The sequence below is a fragment of the Carcharhinus amblyrhynchos genome, unplaced genomic scaffold (assembly GCF_965287045.1).
Source record: "Carcharhinus amblyrhynchos unplaced genomic scaffold, sCarAmb.v2.hapA chromosome_165, whole genome shotgun sequence".
NCBI lineage: Eukaryota > Metazoa > Chordata > Chondrichthyes > Carcharhiniformes > Carcharhinidae > Carcharhinus > Carcharhinus amblyrhynchos.
The window spans coordinates 115,192-140,000 of NW_027649905.1; the positions used below are offsets into that span (position 1 = coordinate 115,192).

Here is a 24,809-nt window from a genome sequence, read left to right on the forward strand (position 1 = left end):
TTGACCATTGCACTGTTAAACTGACCAGGGAGATTCCGTACATTTTATTCACTCACAAACAGGAATCATGTGACAGGCTCTCGAAATTCCTATCGTTCCTAACACCTGTTTTTCAGTCAGGACAAAAAGACTTGCGTTTATGTAGCACCTTTCACACTCAGCCATCCCAGGGTGCTACACAGCCAATGAAGTACTCCTGAAGTGTGATGCAGGATATACGGCAGTCAATCTGTACACCATCTCCCACTGGTAGCAACGTTATCCAACCAGATCATCTGTTTGTGTGATGTTGATTAAGGGTTGAATGTTGGCCAAGGCACTGGGGAAACCCTCCGTGCTCTCCGATAAAATACTTCAACACAACCTTCTACATTCACCGAGAAAAGGGAGATAGACTCCACAAGCACTCACCTGAAAGGCAGCACTTCTGACAGTGCGGCACTCCCTCAGCACTGACCCTCTGACAGTGCGGCACTCCCTCAGCACTGACCCTCTGACAGTGCGGCACTCCCTCAGCACTGACCCTCTGACAGTGCGGCACTCCCTCAGCACTGACCCTCTGACAGTGCGGCACTCCCTCAGCACTGACCCTCTGACAGTGCAGCACTCCCTCAGCACTGACCCTCTGACAGTGCGGCACTCCCTCAGCACTGACCCTCTGACAGTGCAGCACTCCTTCAATACTGACCCTCTGACAGTGCGGCACTCCCTCAGCACTGACCCTCTGACAGTGCGGCACTCCTTCAATACTGACCCTCTGACAGTGCGGCACCCCCTCAGCACTGACCCTCTGACAGTGCGGCACTCCCTCAGCACTGACCCTCTGACAGTGTGGCACTCCTTCAGTACTGACCCTCTGACAGTGCGGCACTCCCTCAGCACTGACCCTCTGACAGTGCGGCACTCCTTCAATACTGACCCTCTGACAGTGCGGCCCCCCCTCAGCACTGACCCTCTGACAGTGCGGCACTCCCTCAGCACTGACCCTCTGACAGTGCGGCACTCCCTCAGCACTGACCCTCTGACAGTGCGGCACTCCCTCAGCACTGACCCTCTGACAGTGCGGCACTCCCTCAGCACTGACCCTCTGACAGTGCGGCACTCCCTCAGCACTGACCCTCTGACAGTGCGGCACTCCCTCAGCACTGACCCTCTGACAGTGCGGCACTCCCTCAGTACTGACCCTCTGACAGTGCGGCACTCCCTCAGCACTGACCCTCTGACAGTGCGGCACTCCCTCAGCACTGACCCTCTGACAGTGCGGCACTCCCTCAGCACTGACCCTCTGACAGTGCGGCACTCCCTCAGCACTGACCCACTGACAGTGCGGCACTCCCTCAGCACTGACCCACTGACAGTGCGGCACTCCCTCACTACTGACCCTCTGACAGTGCGGCACTCCCTCAGCACTGACCCTCTGACAGTGTGGCACTCCCTCACTAATGACCCTCTGACAGTGCGGCACTCCCTCAGCACTGACCCTCTGACAGTGCACCACTCCCTCAGTACTGACCCTCTGACAGTGCAGCACCCCCTCAGCACTGACCCTCTGACAGTGCGGCACTCCCTCAGCACTGACCCTCTGACAGTGCAGCACTCCCTCAGCACTGACCCTCTGACAGTGTGGCACTCCCTCAGCACTGACCCTCTGACAGTGCAGCACTCCCTCAGCACTGACCCTCTGACAGTGCAGCACTCCCTCAGCACTGACCCTCTGACAGTGTGGCACTCCCTCAGCACTGACCCTCTGACAGTGCGGCACTCCCTCAGTACTGACCCTCTGACAGTGCGGCACTCCCTCAGCACTGACCCTCTGACAGTGCGGCACTCCCTCAGTATTGCACTCAGAGTCTCAATCTAGATTTTATTAGTGCTCAGGTTCTGAGTGGGACCTGGAGCCACAGCCTTGTGTCTCTGCCAGACTCACGCTGCAGTGACTCAGTGACTCAGACAGTGAGTCATAACAACACGGTGATGACACACTCCTTATCTTATCAGTGAGATTGGGATTCAGAGCTGCAGCTGGGAGGAGTGACCTCTAACCACCCCCCCCACTCCAGTCAGAACTCTGAGTCACGTTGGAAATAGGTTATAAAATGTTCACTGATGGAATCTTTAGTTCAGATCGATACAGTGACTGTGTGATTTCCAGCTCTGTGCATTTCAGTGGAATAATGAGTTATTTTTCCCAGTATATGAAACATATTCCCTCCTGGTCAGACTGTGCTTGTGATACACAGGGAAGCAAATGAAACAACTGCTTTCTCAGTGGAGCGAGTTTCTGTCTTTATGTCTCGTGGTCAGTGAATCAATTATCCTGACACTGAGACAAATGTTTTGCTTCATCCTCCCAGGCCCGATCCCCCAGCTCACTGTCCCTGCCACTCAAACTGCCTCCCACACCCTCGACACTCTGACAGAGGTCAGGCACTTCATCCCATTCCATCGTCCACTCGGCGGGGGGTCTCTGCTGCTTCTACACACATTATCGCTCTGGGACTGGTCATTGTAGGCAGTTACCAAGTGAAGACCCCAAGCAGCTCAGGAGGAGGGGGAGGTGAGACAGTCACTCACTATCCCTGACCCGATTAGCTTCTTATACAGGGGGGAGGGGGCCCAGGGTGAGGCTGGGGTCCGGTGGGGGTCCCAGACACTGGGGCATTGTATTTTGAAGGCCCTGTTACCAATCTCTCTGAGTTTGGTTTCTGCTTCATTTTATGAAGGATTAACTCGCTGCTGAGGGTTAGTGTCTGGCAGAGCGCGTGTGTGCAGAGAGCTGGAGGGACCACTCACTGTGCCAAACGTGAAGGACCATCACACCCGAGGGGAGAGGCCACTTCAGAACCTGCCCACAACTCAAACCTCCAGCCAACCCGACCTGCCTCTGTCCATCAACCCATTCTCCCCACTGTCTGACCACTGTCCCCACTGTCTGACCACTGCCGCCACTGTCTGACCACTGTCCCCACTGTCTGACCACTGTCCCCACTGTCTGACCACTGCCGCCACTGTCTGACCACTGTCCCCAGTGTCTGACCACTGTCCCCACTGTCTGACCACTGTCCCCACTGTCTGACCACTGCCCCCACTGTCTGACCACTGTCCCAGTGTCTGACCACTGTCCCCAGTGTCTGACCACTGTCCCAGTGTCTGACCACAGTCCCCACTGTCTGACCACTGTCCCAGTGTCTGACCACTGTCCCCAGTGTCTGACCACTGTCCCCACTGTCTGACCACTGTCCCCACTGTCTGACCACTGTCCCCACTGTCTGACCACTGTCCCAGTGTCTAACAGTTCACCCCAGTGTCTGGGCACTTCGGACTCAATGCAAAGGGCCGGTCAGTGTGGACTCTGTGTTTGGCAAGTCTAGACTCTGTGTTCGGTCAGTCAGGACTCTGTGTTTGGTCAGTATGGGCTCTGTGTTCGGTCAGTCAGGACACTGTGTTCGGCTACAGCATGTCTGGGTGGTCTCTGTCCTTTGAAAATTTTAACAACTCACTGACAGCAATGACTGAGGGGCGGACAGGAGGAAAACTCATTTCTACAAAAGCTTTTACAGCCACACGGCGTCTCGTAGCTCTTACTGCCAATGAAGAACTTTCTGAAATGTTCTCAATGTTGTAATGTCGGAAGCTCAGAAGTTGATTAATGCACAGCACGATCCCACAGAGCAATGAGCAGATAATCCGCGGTCCATGTAGCCCGTGGAACAAACATTGAGCAGGTAAAGCTACCTTTGCTTTTCTCAGCATTGTGGCCGGGAGATCATTTCTGTCCACTCGAGAGAACAGATAGAGTCCCAGTTTAACATCTCATTCAAAAGATGGCACCTCTGACAATGCGGCACTCCCTCAGCACTGACCCTCTGACAGTGCGGCACTCCCTCAGCACTGACCCTCTGACAGTGCGGCACTCCCTCAGCACTGACCCTCTGACAGTGCGGCACTCCCTCAGCACTGACCCTCTGACAGTGCGGCGCTCCCTCAGCACTGACCCTCTGACAGTGCAGCACTCCCTCAGCACTGACCCTCTGACAGTGCGGCACTCCCTCAGCACTGACCCTCTGACAGTGTGGCACTCCCTCAGCACTGACCCTCTGACAGTGCGGCACTCCCTCAGCACTGACCCACCGACAGTGCGGCACTCCCTCAGTACTGACCCTCTGACAGTGCAGCACTCCCTCAGCACTGACTCTCTGACAGTGTGGCACTCCCTCAGCACTGACCCTCTGACAGTGCGGCACTCCCTCAGCACTGACCCTCTGACAGTGCGGCGCTCCCTCAGCACTGACCCTCTGACAGTGCGGCACTCCCTCAGTACTGACCCTCTGACAGTGCGGCACTCCCTCAGCACTGACCCTCTGACAGTGCGGCACTCCCTCAGCACTGACCCTCTGACAGTGCGGCACTCCCTCAGCACTGACCCTCTGACAGTGCGGCACTCCCTCAGCACTGACCCTCTGACAGTGCGGCACTCCCTCAGCACTGACCCTCTGACAGTGCGGCACTCCCTCAGCACTGACCCTCTGACAGTGCAGCACTCCCTCAGCACTGACCCTCTGACAGTGCGGCACTCCCTCAGCACTGACCCTCTGACAGTGCGGCACTCCCTCAGCACTGACCCTCTGACAGTGCGGCACTCCCTCAGCACTGACCCTCTGACAGTGCGGCGCTCCCTCAGCACTGACCCTCTGACAGTGCAGCACTCCCTCAGCACTGACCCTCTGACAGTGCGGCACTCCCTCAGCACTGACCCTCTGACAGTGCAGCACTCCCTCAGCACTGACCCTCTGACAGTGCGGCACTCCCTCAGCACTGACCCTCTGACAGTGTGGCACTCCCTCAGCACTGACCCTCTGACAGTGCGGCACTCCCTCAGCACTGACCCACCGACAGTGCGGCACTCCCTCAGTACTGACCCTCTGACAGTGCAGCACTCCCTCAGCACTGACTCTCTGACAGTGTGGCACTCCCTCAGCACTGACCCTCTGACAGTGCGGCACTCCCTCAGCACTGACCCTCTGACAGTGCGGCGCTCCCTCAGCACTGACCCTCTGACAGTGCGGCACTCCCTCAGTACTGACCCTCTGACAGTGCGGCACTCCCTCAGCACTGACCCTCTGACAGTGCGGCACTCCCTCAGCACTGACCCACCGACAGTGCGGCACTCCCTCACTACTGACCCTCTGACAGTGCAGCACTCCCTCAGCACTGACTCTCTGACAATGCGGCACTCCCTCAGTACTGACCCTCTGACAATGCGGCACTCCCTCAGCACTGACCCTCTGACAATGCGGCACTCCCTCAGTACTGACCCTCTGACAATGCGGCACTCCCTCAGTACTGACCCTCTGACAGTGCGGCACTCCCTCAGTACTGACCCTCTGACAGTGCGGCACTCCCGCAGCACTGACCCTCTGACAGTGCGGCACTCCCTCAGCACTGACCCTCTGTCAGTGCGGCGCTCCCTCAGCACTGACCCTCTGACAGTGCGGCACTCCCTCAGCACTGACCCTCTGACAGTGCGGCACTCCCTCAGCACTGACCCTCTGACAGTGCGGCACTCCCTCAGCACTGACCCTCTGACAGTGCGGCACTCCCTCAGCACTGACCCTCTGACAGTGCGGCACTCCCTCAGCACTGACCCTCTGACAGTGCGGCACTCCCTCAGCACTGACCCTCTGACAGTACGGCACTCCCTCAGCACTGACCCTCTGACAGTGCGGCACTCCCTCAGCACTGACCCTCTGACAGTACGGCACTCTCTCAGCACTGACCCTCTGACAGTGCGGCACTCCCTCAGCACTGACCTCTGACAGTGCGGCACTCCCTCAGCACTGACCCTCTGACAGTGCGGCACTCCCTCAGCACTGACCCTCTGACAGTGCGGCACTCCCTCAGCACTGACCCTCTGACAGTGCGGCACTCCCTCAGCACTGACCCTCTGACAGTGCGGCACTCCCTCAGCACCGACCCTCTGACAGTGCGGCACTCCCTCAGCACTGACCCTCTGACAGTGCGGCACTCCCTCAGCACTGACCCTCTGACAGTGCGGCACTCCCTCAGCACTGACCCACCGACAGTGCGGCACTCCCTCAGTACTGACCCTCTGACAGTGCAGCACTCCCTCAGCACTGACTCTCTGACAATGCGGCACTCCCTCAGTACTGACCCTCTGACAATGCGGCACTCCCTCAGTACTGACCCTCTGACAATGCGGCACTCCCTCAGTACTGACCCTCTGACAGTGCGGCACTCCCTCAAGTACTGACCCTCTGACAGTGCGGCACTCCCGCAGCACTGACCCTCTGACAGTGCGGCACTCCCTCAGCACTGACCCTCTGTCAGTGCGGCGCTCCCTCAGCACTGACCCTCTGACAGTGCGGCACTCCCTCAGCACTGACCCTCTGACAGTGCGGCACTCCCTCAGCACTGACCCTCTGACAGTGCGGCACTCCCTCAGCACTGACCCTCTGACAGTGCGGCACTCCCTCAGCACTGACCCTCTGACAGTGCGGCACTCCCTCAGCACTGACCCTCTGACAGTGCGGCACTCCCTCAGTACTGACCCTCTGACAATGCGGCACTCCCTCAGTACTGACCCTCTGACAATGCGGCACTCCCTCAGTACTGACCCTCTGACAGTGCGGCACTCCCTCAGTACTGACCCTCTGACAGTGCGGCACTCCCGCAGCACTGACCCTCTGACAGTGCGGCACTCCCTCAGCACTGACCCTCTGTCAGTGCGGCGCTCCCTCAGCACTGACCCTCTGACAGCGCGGCACTCCCTCAGCCCTGACCCTCTGACAGTGCGGCACTCCCTCAGCACTGACCCTCTGACAGTGCGGCACTCCCTCAGCACTGACCCTCTGACAGTGCGGCACTCCCTCAGCACTGACCCTCTGACAGTGCGGCACTCCCTCAGCACTGACCCTCTGACAGTGCGGCACTCCCTCAGCACTGACCCTCTGACAGTACGGCACTCCCTCAGCACTGACCCTCTGACAGTGCGGCACTCCCTCAGCACTGACCCTCTGACAGCACGGCACTCTCTCAGCACTGACCCTCTGACAGTGCGGCACTCCCTCAGCACTGACCCTCTGACAGTGCGGCACTCCCTCAGCACTGACCTCTGACAGTGCGGCACTCCCTCAGCACTGACCCTCTGACAGTGCGGCACTCCCTCAGCACTGACCCTCTGACAGTGCGGCACTCCCTCAGCACTGACCCTCTGACAGTGCAGCACTCCCTCAGCACTGACCCTCTGACAGTGCGGCACTCCCTCAGCACCGACCCTCTGACAGTGCGGCACTCCCTCAGCACTGACCCTCTGACAGTGCGGCACTCCCTCAGCACTGACCCTCTGACAGTGCGGCGCTCCCTCAGCACTGACCCTCTGACAGTGCGGCACTCCCTCAGCACTGACCCTCTGACAGTGCGGCACTCCCTCAGCACTGACCCTCTGACAGTGCGGCGCTCCCTCAGTACTGACCCTCTGACAGTGCGGCACTCCCTCAGCACTGACCCTCTGACAGTGCGGCACTCCCTCAGCACTGACCCTCTGACAGTGCGGCACTCCCTCAGCACTGACCCTCTGACAGTGCGGCACTCCCTCAGCACTGACCCTCTGACAGTGCGGCACTCCCTCAGCACTGCACTGGAACGTGAGTCTCGATTTCATGTTTTGATTTGGAGTGCGGTTTGGACTCACAACCACCCAACTCTGAGCTGTGAGAGCTGAACGCTGTGTTGGGCTGACACCAGTTTGTGGACAACCCAGGGAACAGTGAATGTAACTGCACCCCTGGAAATATGGAGAGAAAAGTCAGTGGAACTCGGTACTGGGGACGGAGGGTCTCCTCTTAGTGAGAGAGGTGGAGGGTGTAAGAACGAGCTGGAATATTCCCCCCTGACATGATTGCTCCTTTAATCCTGTAAACATTTTAATCAGTGAGGACGTTACCTGACTGGGTTGATACTTTCCTCGGCTGGGATAGAGTAATGTCTGTGAGATATTACTCCGCACTGTGATTTATTTTGTTATTTTGATGCTTCACATTTCCAATCTGCCTTGTCTTCTTTTACAGTCCCTCTGATCGACCCATGTTCATCTCTCACCTATCCATCTCCTGCAGGGAGGCAGGGAGTGTGAAACCAGATTCCTGTGCTGATCAGAGTCCAGCCCTTTCCCCCTGACAGCCATCAGCTCTCAGCAGAGTGCGGTGACCATTGCAGCTGGCTGCTGAGGGCACTGCCTGAGAGAGCCATGGAAACAGGGAAGTCAAACAGCCATGGTTCCAGGGACAGTACACTCGCTCCACAGCCAGAGACGGTGGTTTCAAATCGGACTCCAGGAACAAGTGCACAGGATCCTGACTGATGTCTGAATGCAGCACTGTGAGGGTGCAGCACTGTGGGAGTGCAGCACTGTGGGGGTGCAGCACTGTCGGGGTGCAGCACTGTGGGGGTGCAGCACTGTGAGGGTGCAGCACTGTGGGGGTGCAGCACTGTGGGGGTGCAGCACTGTGGGAGTGCAGCTCTGTGGGAGTGCAGCACTGTGAGGGTGCAGCACTGTGAGTGTGCAGCACTGTGGGGGTGCAGCACTGTGGGGGTGCAGCACTGTGAGTGTGCAGCACTGTGGGGGTGCAGCACTGTGGGGGTGCAGCACTGTGAGGGTGCAACACTGAGAGGGTGCAGCACTGTGACTGTGCAGCACTGTGGGAGTGCAGCACTGTGGGGGTGCAGCACTGTGGGGGTGCAGCACTGTGGGAGTGCAGCACTGTGGGGGTGCAGCACTGTGAGTGTGCAGCACTGTGGGAGTGCAGCACTGTCGGGATGCAGCACTGTGGGGGTGCAGCACTGTGGGGGTGCAGCACTGTGAGGGTGCAGCACTGTGGGGGTGCAGCACTGTGGGGGTGCAGCACTGTGGGGGTGCAGCACTGTGAGGGTGCAGCACTGTGGGGGTGCAGCACTGTCGGGGTGCAGCACTGTGGGGGTGCAGCACTGTGGGGGTGCAGCACTGAGAGGGTGCAGCACTGTGGGAGTGCAGCACTGTGAGGGTGCAGCACTGTGGGGGTGCAGCACTGTGGGGGTGCAGCACTGTGGGGGTGCAGCACTGTGGGAGTGCAGCACTGTGAGGGTGCAGCACTGTGGGGGTGCAGCACTGTGGGGGTGCAGCACTGTGGGGGTGCAGCACTGTGGGGGTGCAGCACTGAGAGGGTGCAGCACTGTGGGGGTGCAGCACTGTGGGGGTGCAGCACTGTGGGAGTGCAGCACTGTGGGGGTGCAGCACTGTGGGGGTGCAGCACTGTGAGGGTGCAGCACTGTGGGAGTGCAGCACTGTGGGGGTGCAGCACTGTGGGAGTGCAGCACTGTGAGGGTGCAGCACTGTGGGGGTGCAGCACTGTGAGGGTGCAGCACTGTGAGGGTGCAGCACTGTGGGAGTGCAGCACTGTGAGAGTGCAGCACTGTGAGGGTGCAGCACTGTGAGGGTGCAGCACTGTGAGGGTGCAGCACTGTGGGGGTGCAGCACTGTGAGGGTGCAGCACTGTGAGGGTGCAGCACTGTGAGGGTGCAGCACTGTGAGGGTGCAGCACTGTGGGAGTGCAGCACTGTGAGGGTGCAGCACTGTGAGGGTGCAGCACTGTGAGGGTGCAGCACTGTGGGAGTGCAGCACTGTGGGGGTGCAGCACTGTGAGGGTGCAGCACTGTGAGGGTGCAGCACTGTGGGGGTGCAGCACTGTGGGGGTGCAGCACTGTGGGAGTGCAGCACTGTGGGGGTGCAGCACTGTGGGAGTGCAGCACTGTGAGGGTGCAGCACTGTGGGAGTGCAGCACTGTGGGGGTGCAGCACTGTGGGAGTGCAGCACTGTGAGGGTGCAGCACTGTGAGGGTGCAGCACTGTGGGAGTGCAGCACTGTGGGGGTGCAGCACTGTGGGAGTGCAGCACTGTGAGGGTGCAGCACTGTGGGGGTGCAGCACTGAGAGGGTGCAGCACTGTGAGGGTGCAGCACTGTGGGAGTGCAGCACTGTGAGGGTGCAGCACTGTGAGGGTGCAGCACTGTGGGGGTGCAGCACTGAGAGGGTGCAGCACTGTGAGGGTGCAGCACTGTGGGAGTGCAGCACTGTGAGGGTGCAGCACTGTGGGGGTGCAGCACTGTGGGGGTGCAGCACTGTGAGGGTGCAGCACTGTGGGGGTGCAGCACTGTGGGAGTGCAGCACTGTGAGGGTGCAGCACTGTGGGAGTGCAGCACTGTGAGGGTGCAGCACTGTGGGGGTGCAGCACTGTGAGTGTGCAGCACTGTGGGGGTGCAGCACTGTGGGGGTGCAGCACTGTGGGGGTGCAGCACTGTGAGGGTGCAGCACTGTGGGGGTGCAGCACTGTGGGGGTGCAGCACTGTGGGGGTGCAGCACTGTGGGGGTGCAGCACTGTGGGAGTGCAGCACTGTGGGGGTGCAGCACTGTGGGAGTGCAGCACTGTGAGGGTGCAGCACTGTGGGGGTGCAGCACTGTGAGGGTGCAGCTCTGTGGGAGTGCAGCACTGTTATCTGGGTGAGATGTTAAACTGTAGCCAAATACCATTCCGATTTGCAACTCTCGTACAGGGTGACAGTGAATCAGGGATTAGGTTGCAGGACAGCACATGGGGGTCTTTATCAAAGCACAGCAATTAAAAAAACACAAAATGTGCTTTTTCAATTAAAACCACAACAATGATGGAATGTTCTGGAAAGCTGAGAAATTCCCTCACTTCCCTCAACGTAACTGTACCCCAGTGAGAGTCAGTGTGTGTGGGAGCCGTACCCCAGTGAGAGTCAGTGTGTGTGGGAGCCGTACCCCAGTGAGGGTCAGTGTGTGTGTGGGACCCGTACCCCAGTGAGAGTCAGTGTGTGTGGGACCCGTACCCCAGTGAGAGTCAGTGTGTGTGGGAGCCGTACCCCAGTGAGAGTCAGTGTGTGTGGGAGCCGTACCCCAGTGAGAGTCAGTGTGTGTGGGAGCCGTACCCCAGTGAGGGTCAGTGTGTGTGGGACCCGTACCCCAGTGAGAGTCAGTGTGGGACCCGTACCCCAGTGAGAGTCAGTGTGTGTGGGAGCCGTACCCCAGTGAGAGTCAGTGTGTGTGGGACCCGTACCCCAGTGAGAGTCAGTGTGTGTGGGAGCCGTACCCCAGTGAGGGTCAGTGTGTGTGGAACCCGTACCCCAGTGAGAGTCAGTGTGTGTGGGAGCCATACCCCAGTGAGAGTCAGTGTGTGTGGGAGCCGTACCCCAGTGAGAGTCAGTGTGTGTGGGACCCGTACCCCAGTGAGAGTCAGTGTGTGTGGGAGCCGTACCCCAGTGAGAGTCAGTGTGTGTGGGAGCCGTACCCCAGTGAGAGTCAGTGTGTGTGGGAGCCGTACCCCAGTGAGGGTCAGTGTGTGTGGAACCCGTACCCCAGTGAGGGTCAGTGTGTGTGGGACCCGTACCCCAGTGAGAGTCAGTGTGTGTGGGAGCCGTACCCCAGTGAGAGTCAGTGTGTGTGGGAGCCGTACCCCAGTGAGAGTCAGTGTGTGTGGGTCCCGTACCCCAGTGAGAGTCAGTGTGTGTGGGACCCGTACCCCAGTGAGAGTCAGTGTGTGTGGGACCCGTACCCCAGTGACAGTCAGTGTGTGTGGGACCCGTACCCCAGTGAGAGTCAGTGTGTGTGGGAGCCGTACCCCAGTGAGAGTCAGTGTGTGTGGGAGCCGTACCCCAGTGAGAGTCAGTGTGTGTGGGAGCCGTACCCCAGTGAGAGTCAGTGTGTGTGGGTCCCGTACCCCAGTGAGAGTCAGTGTGTGTGGGACCCGTACCCCAGTGAGAGTCAGTGTGTGTGGGACCCGTACCCCAGTGAGGGTCAGTGTGTGTGGGACCCGTACCCCAGTGACAGTCAGTGTGTGTGGGACCCGTACCCCAGTGAGAGTCAGTGTGTGTGGGAGCCGTACCCCAGTGAGAGTCAGTGTGTGTGGGACGCGTACCCCAGTGAGAGTCAGTGTGTGTGGGAGCCGTACCCCAGTGAGAGTCAGTGTGTGTGGGAGCCGTACCCCAGTGAGAGTCAGTGATTTCAGTAGCAGGGGGAAGACTTGGGCAAAGGCTACACGAATAGATTACTGTTTCCCAGCTGTGTTGCTGCTTGTTGCCTGTTTTCTGCTCGATGAACTGTTCCACTGAAACAGCTTTGAGTCTTGTGGATTTTGACAAATTATTCACAGTTAGTGTTTTGCGAAAGTCCAGTTGGCTTGTGACTCATTTTAAGCTGTAAATACTTGATTTATTAAATGTGTATTGGGAGGTTTATGGGGTGAGCATTCTAAACATGATCTAATTGTTGTGGTGTCATGCTGGCTGCTCTGAATATCTGCTCCGTGGTAAAACGCAGATAATCCCTGAGTTCTGGGGTATGAGGAACAGAATCCTGTGATGATCATGAACTCAGGACATCCAACAGTGTTTCACAGCCAATCAGTTCCACTGGAATTGTAGTCACTGTTGTGATCAGGTGAAACATTGCAGCCAATTTACACACAGGATCGTCCCACAAACAGAAATGTGATAAATGACCAGATAATCTGAATGTGAAGTTGTTTATTGAAGGATAAGTGTTGGACAGGAACCGGTAAGCTCTCTATTTCATTTTTGAAGAATGATATGGGATTTTTAATATCCACCAGAGAGGAAAACAGGGCCCCAGTTTAATGGCTCAGCCGGCAGTGTAGGACTCAGTACTTCACATGTAAAGAGGTACTTACTGAAACCGGAGTCACATGGCCCTGGTCCCTCGTCCCTGTCTGAATGGGGTCTTGGAATGAGACTGGGAACCCAGGCTTGTGTGCTATCTTTGTTACACAGCAGCTCACATTGCCTGGCCTCTGTGGGTGAAGTATACCCAGGGCGCGTGTGTGTGGAACTCCATTTGCCCCATTCTGTCTTTGCCAGCTTGCTGATAAGAGCTCGTCAATTAATCACACTCTCCTCCTGCCTCTCTTTAGCTCTGCTAAGTTTTCATTTGTAAATACTTAGCAAATTCTCTTTGAAGATTACGACTGAATCCACCCTTTCAGGCAGTGATTTCTGATCTGAACACTTTGCTGCCTTTAAACATTCTTTAATGTTTTCTCTTTGGTTTTTTACAATGATTTTTAACCCGAGTCCTCTGATCACCGGCTTTCCTGCAGTTTGATCTTACTCACTGTGTTAAAACATGGTTGTGAGCGCTTCTATTAAATCTCCCTCCACTCTGGGAACACTCCCAGCTTTTCCATGTAACTGAAGATCCTGACCTCTGGCATTGTTTTAACAAATCTCTTCTGCACTTCCTGCAAGTCCTTGATATCCTTCCCAAAGTGTGTGATTCCAAGAACTGGCCATGAAAGGAACCCAATGATATTCTACTCTCCACAAGTATCTCAGTGAAGCTCACCATTGGTGAGCTCACACCATTAGGTGGCCTTACAAAGACATTTACTCCCCCAAACGTCCCACACAATAGGGGTCTTGGTGCCCTCCCCTGGGGATGTGCATGCTCCCCCTCTATCACCCACACCCCTGGCCAGTCACACTCTCCTGGTTACTTGGGAATGGTTTAAATCTCCTGATGGATGCAGAGTGAGCTGTTACCGGCTTTAACCTCCTGTTACCTGGATGTCATCTGCTGTGAGGTGACTCTTCATCTCTGTCTTTGTTTCGGGAGGTGGTGGTTTATGCGACGGTGGCAGGTCCATCCTGTTTGTGACAGAAACAGAAACAGTTCAGTTTTGTGATTGTGGTTCTGTAGAAACTTTCACTAAAAAAAACATAGAATCCGTACAGTGCAGAAGGAAGTCATTTGGCCCATCGAGTCTGTACCGTTCACAATCCCACCTAGACCCAATTCCTATAACCTCACATACTTACCCTGCTAATCCCCCTGACATTAGGGGCAATTTAGCATGGCCAATCACCTAACCCACACATCTCTGGACTGTGGGAGGAACAGGAAACCAGAGAACCCAGAGGAAACCCACATAGACATGGGGAGAACATGCAAACTCCAAACGGACAGTGATCCAAGGCTGGAATTGAACCTGGGACCCTGGCACTATTAGGCAGCAGCGCTAACCACTGTGCCACCATAGAATCATAGAATTATACAGTGCAGAAAGTGGCCGTTTGGCCCATCGAGACTGCGCCAACCACAATCTCACCCAGGCCTGATCCTCAAAGCCCTATGCGTTTATCCTAGCTAGTCCTCCTGACACTAAGGGACAACTTAGCATGGCCAATCTACCTAACCAGCGCAGATTTGGAATGTGGGAGGGAACTGGAGCACCAAGAGGAAACCCACACAGACATGGAGAGAATGTGCAAACTCCTCACAGATAGTGACCCAAGCCGGGAATCGAACCCGGGTCCCTGGTGCTATGAGGCAGCAGTGCTAACCACCGTGCCACCCATCTGTTGGGAGGTGCATTAAAAACGGTTTTAAGCTTCACACTTTCAAACTACTTCCCCACGCTGACCTTGGGCTAGCTTTTGTTTTGGTGATGTTCCGATCCCGCTTTCTGAAGGCTGCAGAACAGGTTCCAATACCTCTTGCCACTGCCCAATGTTTCCTGAGTACCCCTTGTTCATTTAATAGACCTCCACTAATCACTGTTAATCCTGTACATCTGCTCTTTATAGAGCATAGCGTCATAGAAGTTTACAGCATGGAAACAGGCCCTTTGACCCAACTTGTCCATGCCACTCCTTTTTTAAAACCCCTAAACTAAACCCAATTGCCTGCATTTGACCATGTCCCTCTATACACATATTATCCATGTAACTGTCTAAATGCTTTTTAAAAGACAACATTGTACCTGCCTCTACTACTACCTCTGGCAGCTTGTTCCAGACACTCATCCTCTGTGAAAAAATTGCCTCTCTGGACACTTTTGTGTCTCTTACCTTAAACCCATGCCCTCTAGTTTTAATCTCCCCTACCTTTGGGAAAAGATATTGACTATCTAGTTGATCTGTGCCCCTCATTATTTATAGATCACCCCTGAGTCTCCTACGCTCCAGAGAAAAAAGTCCCAGTCTAATCAGCCTCTCCTCATAGCTCAAACCATCAAATCCCAGTAGCATCCTAGTAAATCTTTTCTGCACTCTTTCTATTTTAATAATATCCTTTGTATAATAGGGTGACCAGAACTGTACACAGTATTCCAAGTGTGGCTTTAGCAATGTTTTGTACAACTTCAACAAGACGTTCCAACTCCAGTATTCAATGTTCTGACCGATGAAACCAAGCATATCTTTACGCTGAATCAATTACTGCAATTGCCATACAATGCCAAGTGACAGCCAGAACCCCCAGCTAATGCTCTTTACCTCACAGCCCTGTGCAGTACTGGGCTAGAATCCTACAGTAACGCTGTATCTCGATAACCCACGAGAGACAGAATGGGGGTTGTGAGAACATGAACATTCTCACACAGCTCACGTCTGAAGAATGAATTGTGCACCTGGACCAGATGTGACTGACCTTGGAACTTTCTGGAAACTCGAGGATGTGCTGGTAGAAGTATTTAGGGATTTGTTCAGAGGATGGCATCATAAGATGGATTGGAGAGACTGAGAGAGTTGACATTAGGGAAAATTCTACCATGAATTACAAAGGACAAGTTCATAAGTTAGTGCAGGGAACGAGTGTTGCAAGTTTCACTCTAGACCTCACTGAAGAGCAGTGAAATTTTGGGGGCCTAAAGACCCACTTGACCTAATGTTCTGGAGACCTGGATTCCTCAAGTGGATGGAGCGGTTACTAGGGGGGCATAACTATAAGGTTCATGGTGGGAGATATAGGAGGGATGTCCGAGGTAGATTCTTTGCTCAGAGAGTGGTTGGGATGTGGAATAGACTGCCTGCTGTGATAGTGGAGTCGGACACTTTAGAAACTTTCAAGTGGTTATTGGATAGGCACATGGAGCACTCCAGAATGATAGGGAGTGGGATAGCTTGATCTTGGTTTTGGACATAGCACAGCACAACATCGAGAGCTGAAGGGCCTGTACTGTGCTGTACTATTTTATGTTCTAGATATAGGAGCAGAATTAGGCCATTCGGCCCATCGAGTCCGCTCTGCCATTTGATCACGGCTGATATGCTCCTCATCCCCATTTTCCTGCCTTCTCCCCCTGATCCTTCAACCCATTACCAATTAGAAATCTGTCTAACCCCTCCTTAAATTTACTCACTGTCCCAGCATCCACCACACTGTGGGGTAGCGAATTTCACAGATTCACAACCCTTTGGGAGAAGTAGTTTCTCCTCAACTCTGTTTTAAATTTGCTGCCCCTTATCCTAAGATACCTATACCTCTCGTCCTGGAAAGCCCCACAAGAGGAAGCATCCCACTTGTCTACTTTATCGATCTTTTATCATCAGTGATGAGGACAGTGTTGAGAGGCCAGCTGGCAGCCTGGATTTGGGAAATGGAGTCAAGACAGAACAACTTAATCACATTTTCTGCTCATGCCACAAAGATGAGATGTGGGTGATTTATGTGGATTTGATAAGCTGCCACTTGGAAAACTGATGGAAAAAACAAATGGCAAAAAAACCAAAAACACGAATGAGAAAAACAGAAAGATTTGCATTTATATAACACCTTTCACTGACTGGGTGTCTCAGATCGCTGGACAGCCAATGAAGTACTTTGGAAATGTGGTTACTGTTTAAATGGAGGAAATGCAGCAGTTAATTCACCCTCAGTGAACTCTCCCAAACAGCAGTGTGACTGGAGATGTCACTGGATTAGTAATCCTGAGGCCCAGGCTAATATTCCAGGGACCTGGATTCAAATCCCACCACAGCAACTGGTGGAATTTAAATTTAATTATTTAATCTGGAAGATAAAGATAGTCTTAGTTGTGGAGACCATGAAACCATCATTAATTGTTGCAAAAACTCACCTTGTTCACTAATGTCCTTTAGGGAAGGAAACCTGCCGTCCATACCTGGTCTGGCCTACATGTGACTCCAGAGCCACAGCAATGTTGATTTTTAACTTTGAAATGTTCTGTTCACAATCCACATTATACTGCGTCTGCTGTGCAGATACCCACACACTCAGGCTGTCCAAGTCACCCTGCAGCATCTCTGCATCCTCCTCACAGCTCACCTTCCCACCCAACTTTGTATCACCTGCAGATTTGGAGATAATAATTCAGTTCTCCCCCTTCTAAGTCATTAATAAATAATGTGAACACAACTGTTCACATATATAGATATAGATAGTGAATCTTTGGAATTCTCTGTCCTGAGAAAGCTCAATCATAGGGTATTGTTCCAGACTGGAATCGACAGATTTCTACATCATGAAAACATCAAGGTATGTGGAGAAAATGCAGGAAAACGGTGTTGAATAGATCAGACATGATCTCATTAAATGGCGGAATGGGTTTGAAGGTCTGACTGCTTTCTCCTGCTCCTATTTCTCATGTACTTTTCAGCAAATCACTTGTGTGCAGAGTGATTCTGTGGTTACAGCATTGCTTCCCCACACTGACCGTCCTTCCTTTTGATTTTTGTTTGGCATCCTCCACAGTATTTACACCCAGTACTCTGGCTTTAATCTTTTGCTGGCCTCCTACAAATAGTCCTTCTTTCTCAGACAGTCTTGTGCTTGGAAGATCTGAACTGCCTCTCCGCAGTGTCACAACACCTCAGCTCTCCAATCAATATTCTTCAGTTGATGATGAATCATTTCTGTGCGTCAATAGCTTTCTTCAGAATAAGTTTCTCTTCTCTCAGCAGACGTGCTCCCATGGAGGGTTGTTTTTGTTCCTCAGACAACTCTATCTCTGATCAGATCATCCTTAAGTTGCTCAAACTCACTAGCTTCAAAAAAATGTCTTCAAATACTGATCAATATTCTCCCCATTTCCCTGAGCTCGGGTGTTGAACATGTAAAGTTCATAAATAACGTTAGTCAAGGGTCCAAAGTGGGTCTTTAGGCCCCCAAAATTTCACTGCTGTTCAGTGAGGTCTAGAGTGAAAGTTACAACACTCGTTCCCTGCACTGGTAATAATTGCTACTCTTATTTTATCAGCTTTTTCGATTCACTCGGTCAATTTCATACTTCTGCCATTGAGAATGGAAGAATTTCCAATTTGTTCTCAAATCTGCCTTTGTGGAGTTGGTGCTGGAATGTTCAAAGCCATGTTGATTCACCCGGCCACCAGTGTGTGTGAAAAGTTGCAGACTGGAGTTTTAATTGTTCTTTGTTGTTCCTTAAAGTAACTGGAAGTTTTCCAGTTTCCAGAATCCACCCAATTTCAGTCCAAACTCCCAATCCCATTCTCCACGTGGGGGTGAAACAGCTTCTGCCTCAATCCGTTACTCACGCAGGAATGATATCCGAGGTTACCGGAGTCATCAATCACATGACCTTGGCAAGCCGCTGTACAAAACAGGCAACTGTGTATAATGGTCCTGACCGGAACTTTCCGGTTGTTGGCACCAGTGGAAGAAGATCCCGCCGGCAGTGGCGAACACCCACCGTGGGTTTCCCAGCAATGAGGGGTGCATTCAACGGGAAACCCTACTAGCCAAAGACCCTGCCGCTGGCCAATGACGGACTGCCTTCACCGCCAATAAACACACAGCGGGTTGCGTGGGAAACTCCAAAGCCAAACATTCCCAAGCTGCTTACAGGAATGTTACCAAACAAAGAGGGTGGCACAGTTGTTAGCACTGCTGCCTCACAGTTCCAGGGACCCTGGTTCAATTCTGCCTTCAGGTGTCGAGTTTGCACATTCTGCCCGTATCTGCGTGGGTTTCCTCCTGTTAGATTGATTGGCTGTGCTAAATTGCCCCTTAGTGTTAGTGGGATTAGCAGGGTAAATAGGAATAGGGTTACGGGAATAGGGCCTGGGTGGGATTGTGGTTGGTACAGACTCGATGGGTCAAATGGCCTTCTTCTACTGTAGGCATTCTATGCAGTATGACACCAAGTCACATGACTGTGATCGATCAGATGACCAAAAGCTTGGTCAAAGGGATCAGTTGTAAAGAGCACCTTAAAGGAGGAAAAAAAGTGGAGAGATTTAGGGAAGGAATTCCGGAGTTTAGGATTCAGGCAGCTGTAGGTATGGCCACCATTGGAGAAACAGATATTGCGGAGGGTTGTCGGGCTGGAGGACATTACTGAGATTGAACCTTTGTTCACTCATGCTTACAGTCATTTATACAATTACCCTGCGAGAGGAACTGGATATGAGGAGCTTGTAAAATTCCCCATTGAGTCACTGTTGAAATGATGGAGAGGCCACTAACCCTACTCGCGATTCTCAATTGGTGATGATCACTCTGCGCTGTGTTCCTGGAGACAACAGACCCTTTCCTGACTCAATCATCTCTTAAAGTTTCTAGTTCATGACAGGAAATGGAGAGAGCATCTTAGCCAGAGAGACAATCATATTTCTGCATTGCAGAGAGACTTGGCAAACTCTTGTGAAATTTAGTTACAGTCATTCTCCCCGGGATACAGATATGATAATGTCGCACACACAGCCTGAGGACTGAGGTACAGTCCTATTCCAGCTCTCTGTCGGAAGGGTGATACATCAGAGTGATGGTAAAACTGATTCCTTTCAGATTACCAGCTGCCCTGCACCGATACAAACACAAGCAACAGCAGCAGCGATTTATCAAGGGCATGGAGCATGAAATTGATTCTTAACTTCTAATAAGTCAGCTTTAATTTGAAAAGTGTTCTAGGAAAGAGTTACAAATAGTCTGCTCAGAGATGTTTGGGGAAAGTATAAGGAATTGAGGGCAGCCATCATTAATTCCCCCAGTCCAGTTATTGAATAACACGACACAATGCAGCCAAAGCAAACCTGGGCAGAGAGGAAATCTCACAGTCACTGACTTTCCAAAAAGGGATTCTGGTAAACAGACACAAGTCTGAGAGATTATCACAGGGCAGCGATAACCAGGATGCAGTAACGGGGCAGCAGTGAGTGAGTCTGTGTATTGATGGGCAGAATTTGGCTTCCTGGCCCCTCACCTTGAACAGATTTGGGGGTTCCTCAGTCCAGCTGGGGACTTGGTCAAATTTCCAGAAACTGGTGCTCTCTTCAGGCACAGTCATTAACACTGCTGCCTCACAGCGCCAGGGACCTGTGGTCGATTCCCGGCTTGGATCACTGTCTGTGCAGAGTCTGCACGTTCTACCCGTGTCTACATGGGTTTTCTTCGGGTGCTCCGGTTTCCTCCAATAGTCCAAAAGACGTGGTGGTTAGGTGCATTGGTCATGCTAAATTCTCCCTCAGTGTACCCGAACAGGCGCCAGAGTGTAGCGACTAGGGGATTTTACAACTTCATTGCAGTATTAATGTAAGCCTACTTGTGACACTAATAAATAAACTTCAAAGCCTTACTTCTGGCTGGAGTATGATGGTGTGGGCCTCAGAAAACTCCCTTGAGAAGGGGTGAATGGGTGGGTGGATAGTTGCAGGGGGTGAGGGGTGGGGTAGTGAGGTACATCTATCTACACTAATGTAAGCACAGGTGGTTTAACCCAGAGGCCTGTGGCTTGTGTGTGACTGAGCTGCTAATGGCAGAGGTGACAAGAGAAAATGCTGGAAATACTCAACAAGTTCAGCAGCATCTGTAGAGAGGCAGACAAACTTCCCACTCCAGGTCACTGACCTTCTGTTCAAGTGTACAATGTGTGAATCAAGTGTGGTTCCGTCCTCATGATGAATGCTTGCACTGTGACTGCACTCCACCCTGTCTGCCTAAGTATCATATTTCCGTAATTAAAAAATATCAAATGAAGACAATCGCAATTAGAAGAGATTAGTGTGGAGAAGTGATTAAACACAACCTTCAACAAGTAATGATTCTAATCACATCCCACGTTCCATAATCTCGCTGTTGTCTTTAGAATGAACATCACAACACTGATTAACCTGCCCATTTGCAAATGCACCCAGACCCCCATGCCGACACTATAGTTAAGGAAGCCCACCAATGTCTCTGCTTTCTCAGAAGACTAAAGAAATTTGACATGTCAGCTACGCCTCTCACCAACTTTTACAGATGCACCATAGAAAGCATTCTTTCCAGTTGATTCACAGCTTGGTATGGGCTCCTGCTCTGCCCAAGACCGCAACAAGCTACAAAAGGTTGTGAATATAACCCAGTCCATCATGCAAACCAGCCTCCCATCCATTGACTCTGTCTACACTTCCCGCTGCCTTGGCAAAGCAGCCAGCATAATTAAGGATCCCATGCACCCTGCACATTCTCTCTTCCACCTCCTTCCGTTGGAAAAAAGATACAAAAGTCTGAGGTCACATACCAACCGACTCAAGAACAGCTTCTTCTGTGCTGCTGTCAGACTTTTGAATGGACCTACCTCGCATTAAGCTGATCTTTCTCTACACCTTAGCTATGACTGTATCATTCTGCACTCTCTCCTTTCCTTCTCTACGAACGGCTTACTTTGTCTGTATAGTACGCAAGAAACAATACTTTTCACTGTATGTTAATACATCTGACAATAATAAATCAAATCAGATCAAATCGAATCCTCTTCCAGGCGGCGCATTGCCTCTGGATCCTGCTTTGCCAGTGGTTCAAGTTGGCGAGTATAAACCTCGGGAAACTCACTCACTCCTTTTCCCCTGGGTCAGCGAGTTATCGGACTAGCAGCTTGGAACTCCGAGGTGAGGATGTTGAAGGGGTACCTGGCAATGTGACTGGAAGCACTGGCCTCTCTGTAGTTCTGGTAATAGCAATCACGCTGATGTCTCCATATCCCGCCCAGTCACTGGGTTCACTCACATGATAAACAGATAGAGTTGGGAACATGTGGACACAGCCCATCATGCAATTCCATAGAAGAGACAGCACAGAAACAGGCCATTCGGCCCAACCAGTCCATACCAGTGTTAATGCTCCACACGAACTTTCACCCAATTTCTTCATCTCAATCCATCACTGAATCCTGTCGTTCCCTTCTCCCTCATGTTTGCCTAGATTTCCCTTAAATACATCGGAATATTCACCACAGGTACTCCCTGTGCTTGTGAGTTCCATGTTCTCACCACTCTCCAGGTAAAAATCTCTCCTGAATTTCCAGTTGGATTTTTGGAAACTATCTTACATTTGTGATTCCCAATTCTCGATTCCTCTTCTCCCACCAACTCCATCAAGCTCTTGCATAATTTTACAGGTCTCTAGCTTAGTCTCTTCTTCTCTGAGGAAAGTTTCCCAGCCTTTCCTGCTCACTCTAACCTCCCAGTCCTGCTATTATCCATTGGCAGCACGGCCTCAGTTTAAAGGGACATTATATCCACCGTTGTCAGTGAACAGGCTACACAGCCCTGTGATGCTGCAGTGGACTGAGGGGAATGGGGCTCCTGATTTTATCAGGTATCCGACTGCTCATTTTGTACAGTTTAAAAATGTTAAATACAACTCCTCTCCTTCAGGGGCATGGGTCCCGATGCTGTCCACACCTTCTGCGTTCCTTGCTCATCAAATATACAACAAGGTGAAAGAAATATTAAACCTGATGCTTCTGCAAATGGTAAAAAGTTTCACAATACCAGGTTAAAGTCCAACAGGTTTTATGGTAGCAAAAACCACCAGCTTTCGGAGCGCTGCTCCTTCGTCAGGTAAGTGGGAGTTCTGATCACAAACAGGGCATATAAAGACACAAACTCAATTTACAGAATAATGGTTGGAATGCGAGTCTTTACAGCTAATCAAGACTTAAAGGTGCAGACACTGTGAGTGGGTGAGTCACTGAGCAAAGACTGATAGCCAAGTTCCACACACATGAGGACAGCCTCAACTGGGATCTTGGGTTCATGTCATACTATCTGTAACCTCCACGACTTGCCTGGGCTTGAAAAATCTCATTAACTATCCTGGCTCGAGACAATACACCCCTCTTTAACCTGTGCTTAACCTGCTCTCCACTCACATTATCTGTACCTTTAAGACTTGATTACCTGTAAAGACTCACATTCCAACCATTATTCTGTAAATTGAGTTTGTATCTTTATATGCCCTGTTTGTGAACAGAACTTGTGAACAGAAGGAGAGCGCTCCGTGAGCTTGTGGCTTTTGCTACCAAATGAACTTGTTGGACTTTAACCTGGTGTTATGAGACTTCTTACTGTGTTTACCCCAGTCCAACACCGGCATCTCCAGATCTGCAAATGGTGTCAGTGAGGCATCATCAGGAATATAAGACCAGCCTTTGAATTTTACACAAAGATTGCTCTCTGGTGTCCGTAGTGGGACTGAGTCATAGAATCATCGAGGTTTACAGCGTGGAAACGGGCCCTTCAGCCCAACTTGTCCATGGTGCCCTTCTTTTTTTAAACTCCTAAGCTAATCCCAATTGCCCGTATTTGCCCCATATCCCTCTATACCCATCTTATCCATGTAACTGTCTATATGGTTCTCAAAAGACAGCATTGTACCCACCTCTAACACTGCATCCGGCAGCTTGTTCCAGACACTCACCACCCTCTGTGTGAAAAAGTTGCCTCTCTGGGCACTCTTGTATCTCTCCCCTCTCACTTTAAACCTATGCCTCTGGTTTTAGTCTCCCCTACCTTTGGGAAAAGATATTGACTATCTAGCTGATCTGTGCCCCTCATTATTTATAGACCTCTATAAAGATCACTCTCAGCCTCCTACGCTCCAGAGAAAAAAGTCCCAGTCTATCCAGCCTCTCCTTATAACTCAAACCATCAAGTCCCATTAGCATCCTAGTAAATCTTTTCTGCACTCTTCTATAATAGGGTGACCAGAACTGCATGCAGTATTCCAAGTGTGGCCTTATCAATGTCCTGTCCAACTTCAACAAGACATCCCAACTCCTGTATTCAGTGTTCTGACCGATGAAACCAAGAATGCTGAATGCCTTCTGCACCACTCTGTCCACCTGTGACTCCACTTTCAAGGAGCTATGAACATGTACCCCTAGATCTCTTTGTTCTCTAAATCTCTCCAGCACCCTACCATTAACTGGTTAAGTCCTGCCCTTGTTCAATCTACCAAAATGCATCACCCTGCATTTGTCTAATTTAAATTCCATCTGCCATTCATCAGCCCCCTGGCCCAATTGGAGATAACTTTCTTCATAGTCCACTATGCCACCAATCTTGGTGTCATCTGCAAACTTCCTAACTGTGCTTCCTATATTTTCATCCAAATCATTAATATAAATGACAAATAACAGTGGGCCCAGCACTGATCCCTGAGGCCCATCGCTGGTCACAGGCCTCCAGTTTGAAAAACAACTCCCTACAACCACCCTCTGGCTTCTGTCAGGAAACCAATTTTGTATCCATTTAGATACCTCACCCTGGATCTCATGAGTCCAGAGTCTATCTTAAGGCCATTTGTCTATCTCCAATTAATTATAATTCCATTATTGGCAGCCATGCCTTCAGCTCCTTGGAATTCGTCCCCAATCCTCTCAACCTCTTTACCTCTCTCTTCTCCTGCAGGATGTTCCCAAAATCCTATCGCTTGTGATCACCTGACCCCAATATGGTTTGGGATCAGGTTATATAGAATCATAGAATCCCTGCAGTGCAAAAGGAGGCCATTCGGCCTATTGAGTCTGCACCGACTACAATCCCACCCACGTCCCATTCCCATAACCCCTCATATTCGCCCTGCTAATCCCTCTGACACTAGGATTAATTTAGCATGGCCAATCAACCTAACCTGCACATCTTTTGGACTGTGGGAGGAAACCAGAGCACCTGGAGGAAACCCAAACAGACACGGGGAGAG

At 52.0% G+C, this 24,809-nt stretch overlaps 1 protein-coding gene across 1 annotated transcript in view; it reads right to left on the reverse strand.

Moving 5' to 3' along the window:
• Nucleotides 1–24,809, reverse strand: part of nectin1b (nectin cell adhesion molecule 1b) — a gene marked incomplete at its 5' end in the record, with an annotated part of 320,574 nt that overhangs the window by 52,970 nt on the left and 242,795 nt on the right. The window contains one exon of the mRNA XM_080183142.1: nt 13,648–13,732. Within this exon, the coding sequence (XP_080039268.1) occupies nt 13,648–13,732 (85 nt within the window). The remainder of the gene's footprint in view (nt 1–13,647; nt 13,733–24,809) is intronic.